At 37.8% G+C, this 4,481-nt stretch overlaps 1 protein-coding gene across 1 annotated transcript; it reads right to left on the bottom strand.

Moving 5' to 3' along the window:
* Positions 1–1,246: 1,246 nt before the first annotated feature.
* Positions 1,247–2,083, bottom strand: LOC118816891 (gamma-crystallin M2-like). The gene is made up of 3 exons (XM_036583498.1): positions 1,969–2,083; positions 1,638–1,880; positions 1,247–1,522 (listed from the first exon to the last, which is right to left on the bottom strand). The coding sequence occupies exons 1-3, from the start codon at positions 1,981–1,983 to the stop codon at positions 1,247–1,249; spliced, it is 534 nt and encodes a 177-aa protein (XP_036439391.1). The 5' UTR covers positions 1,984–2,083.
* Positions 2,084–4,481: the final 2,398 nt, after the last annotated feature.

Consider the following 4,481-nt stretch of genomic DNA (forward strand, 5'->3'; position numbering starts at 1 on the left):
TGTGGGCACAAGTTCATTCACAATGAGGTGTATAAAGTTTATGAGAAGAAGAAATAATGTGCAGGGCAAGAAGTTCCTAGCAAGCATTGGGCCAGAAGGGTGCTGTATCACCTAAAAATGACTTACCACCCCTACTAGCACCCCTTGAAAAAAATCTACAGGCAGATTCATATTATTATATCACTTATTAATCATAAAACAAAGTGTCAAGGATTTTTTTCGTATAAACATAAACCACTTTCTAGGGATATAGGGGTATTGACAAAAGGGGTACAGGATGAAATGAGCATTTTGCTTAATTTGTGTTGTATTGTGATGTTACACTCCAGATATAAAATGAAATGAAACAGTGATAGCACTCCCTTCAATTTTTTCAGCACGCTGCTAGCACACCTGTTAAAAGAAAAAATAACTCATTCCTTGAAGTGAAGATGAAAATCTGAAATTATTGCAAAAGGTAAACTAGCACTAAAAATAACTGTAGTGTTGCTGTTTTCTGTCAAAATGTTTCATCTATAGTGTATGATTTTTAATCCATAGCAGATGTGTAGAATGTTCACACATATAAAGCTGTTGCAGTTCTGACAGTAGAGATCCTGCCATGCTTCAGTTCAGGAAGAGTGCTGTGTAGATCTGAGGTGGTTGACTGATGTGAGCAACACATATTCAAGAGTGAGCACCTAATAAAAAGGTTGATTTACCATCAAAAGGCCTGTTTTGATATTGAAGGAACTACATAAAACCCTCTAAAATTAGGCTCTTTGTTTAAAAAAAGAAAGTCATATCTTGTCCATCTAGTATTAGAATGGAGTCAGTTCTCAATGTACTGTTTGGAAAAGAAAAGCTTTTTTCTACCATTTTCTTTCATTTAACCAATGTTCTTTTTCCTGTGGATATTAGCATGTTGAAAATATGAAATATGGGACTAATATTTTGGTCTTTCTGCTTTGAACAGTTAGGTGCTGAAAGAAATAATGTGATTTTAGAAAAGTGGTTGTAAGGCATATTCACTGGCTGAACCATCAAATCTGGTGGCATAACCAAGAACAAGAATGGACCCATTCTCTGTTTTTCACAATTAAACTTTGAAATGAAAATTGAACGACCAAAAAAACATAGACCATTGCAGTACATGGTATGAAACTAACTGTTATTGAATTGTAGATTAAAAACACTTGACTTATTGCTTTTTTAATGACCTTTTATTCAAAATGTGCTTTTTTTAACACATGAATTTACATTCATTTTAATACCAGGAATCCATGATGCGCCTCATGCTCATGAACCTCATGCCGCCAAAGTCCCTGAAGCTCCTGTACTCTCCAGGCCTGAAGTACCACATCCTGCCTCTGTAGTGGGGATGCTCGTACATCAGCCAGTGGCCGTCCATCACATGGCAGGACATGCAGCCGCTGGACCAGTGGTAGCGGTCCATGAAGGAATCGCAGTCCTCCATCACTTCATGCATCTGGCCCATGAAGTTCTCCCTCTCGTAGACCCTCATCCTGTAGGATCCTCTGTGCTGTTTGAGAAGAAAACAAACAGGGTCACGTTTGGGGTACAAACTAATTTAAACCCATATCTGTATAGTAAACTGAGAAGTTTGTATAACGGTGCAGCAGATGTTAATAGCCTACCATGGGGATCATGCGGCAGGACCTGATGCAGTTGTTAAATCCCCACATGCTCATGTAGTCAGCGTACTCGCCCCTCCTCATGAAATACTGGTTACCCATGTAGTTGGGGCGGTCGTAGACCATCCAGCAGCCGCTCTCGACTCTGCAGGAGTGGCAGCGGCTCATGTAGGAGTAAATGTCGGAACAATCACTGGTGCACTCATAAGAGCGACCCATGAAGTTCTTGTCCTCGTAGAAGATGACCTGTTGAATGACAAATTACACGTAATTGAGTAAGCTGGATCAATAAAAACAGAAGAATTGCAAAGCTTTCTCCATCTCTGCTGCTTACCCTGCCCATGCTCATGGTGGCTGTTTGGCTGGTTTGGTTCAGAGCTGAAACCAACTGGTGAACTGACGTCCTGCCTGGTTTAACCCTTGCATTTATACCTGGACCAGGACCAAAGAACATGTGCCTCCTATTGTAAAAACTCCTGACTAAGCAACATAGCATAGAGGCCCATAGAGAACTGAAAGGCTTTTACTACATTTTCCATGTGACTCGGTCTCCAGAAGACTTTAGAATAGTTCCCATTGGCAAGACAATGCAGCTTTGCCTTTTCTAAAAAATATATTGTTATAGTCTTTTCATTTCCCCCATAGGCATAGTAGGGCTGTTTCTGTTTTTTATTACTGTTGCTATGTATGAATAACTTTACCCGCACTCCAATTTAACTCCAGTATAGGGCTTCTTTACTTTTCCAATAAAAAACATGAGGAAACAAGAAAAACACCTAGAAACAAAACAGAAATGTTTTGTAATTATGCTAGTTTATTCCTTAATATTTAATTCTTTAATGAAGTGTTCTTTCCCTATTTTCAATTTTTTATTCTACTAAGGGGTTCAGATTCACTGTCTGCTTTAGCAGTTTAATTGTGGAGTAGCTAGTTTTTGCTGTAATGTTACAATTATAAGGCAGTGGTTTATAAGAATATAAGAATGGTGAATACATTTGTTATTATTGTCTGTGAAAAGGACAAATAGCATATTTTAAAAATGATTCACTTGATAAATGACCATGCAGCAATTACTTCTTGCAATGCAATGATATGCAAATCATTTAAACCCTATATTTAGTTGAAAATGCTTCAAAGACAACATAACACAAATGTTGAAACTGAGAAATTATATTGTTTATTGAAAAATATTTGCCCATTTTGAATTTGATGCCAACAACACGTTCCCAAAAAGTTGGGACGGGGGCAACAAAAGGCTGGTAAAGTTGTGTAATGCGTTAAAAAAACATCTGGTGGTTAATTGGCATCAGGTCAGTAACATGATTGTGTATAAAAAGAGCATCCCAGAGAGGCTGAATCTTTCAGAAGTGAAGATGAGGAGGGGCTCACCACTCTGTGAAAGACTGCAAAATCAAACAGTGCAACAATTCAAGAATAATGTTTCTCAACATAAAATAGCAAAAGAACTTTTGCTTTTCATCATCTACGGTACATGATATCGTTAAAAGATTCAGAGAATCTGGAGAAATCTCTGTAAGCAAGGGACAAGGCCAAAAAAAAGTATTGGCTGGCTGTGATCTTTGGGCCCTCAGGCAGCACTGTATTAAAAACAGACACGACTCTGTAGTGGAAATCACCGGATGGGCTCAGAAACACTTCTGAAAACCACTGTCTATCAAAACAGTTCAACGCTGCATCCACAACTGCTAATTAAAACTCTTGAACGCAAAGAATAAACCATATATAAACAGGACCCAGAATCGCCGCCGCTCATTTAAAATGGACTGAGGCGAAGTGGAAAAGTGTTCTGCGTTCTGACGAATCAACATTTGAAATTGTTTTTGGAAATCATGAAAGCTGTGTCCTCCAGGCTAAAGACCACTCACGTTCTTCTCAGTGCACAGTTCAAAACCCAGTATTCATGATGGTATGGGGGGGCATTAGTGCACATGACATGGTTGACATTCACATCTGTGAAGGCACCATTAATACTGAACCATATATACAGGTTTTGGCAACATATGCTGCCATCCAGATGACGTCTTTTTCAGGGAAGGCCTTGATTATTTCAGCAAGACAATGTCAAACCACATTCTGCATGTATTACAACAGCATGGCTCTGTATTAAAAGAGTCCTGGTGCTAAACTGACCTGCCTGCAGTCCAGACCTGTCACCACTGAAAACATTTGGCACATTACAAAATGAAAAGTACAGCAAAGGAGACCCCGAACTGATGAGCAGCTAAAATTCTATCTTAAACAAGAATGGGAAAACATTTCACTTCCAAAACTACAGCAGTGTCTCCTTACAGAGTGTTGTTAAAAGAAGAGGTGATGAAACACAGTGGTAAACATGCCCCTGTCCCAACTTTTTTTGGAATGTGTTGTTGGCATCAAATTTAAAATGGGCATATATTTTTCGAAAAACAAGAAAATTTCTCAGTTTTAACATTTGATATGTTGTCTTTGTACTATTTTCAATTAAATATAGGGTTTAAATTATTCGCACATCATTGGATTTTGTTTTTGTTTACATTTTGCACAGCAGCCCAACTTTTTTGGAAATGGAGTTGCATATATAGATATTATATATATTATGTATAATATATATTATATATTATCACGTCACATTATTGTATCCTCATATTTGTAGTTCAAAACTGTCAAAACAAATACTGATTTTTTTTCTTTTGTTATTGGAATTGCTATAACCCCAATGTGTCTGTGTGTGTATATACACACATATATCACACTAAGACTAAGTGTGTACTAGTGTAAGTGTCTATCAAATCAAAGATTATGTTTATCCATGCTTTGATTTGGCTTCTCTTTTTTGCTGCCTTCCCT

This window comes from Colossoma macropomum, unplaced genomic scaffold, assembly GCF_904425465.1.
Source record: "Colossoma macropomum unplaced genomic scaffold, Colossoma_macropomum, whole genome shotgun sequence".
Lineage (NCBI taxonomy): Eukaryota > Metazoa > Chordata > Actinopteri > Characiformes > Serrasalmidae > Colossoma > Colossoma macropomum.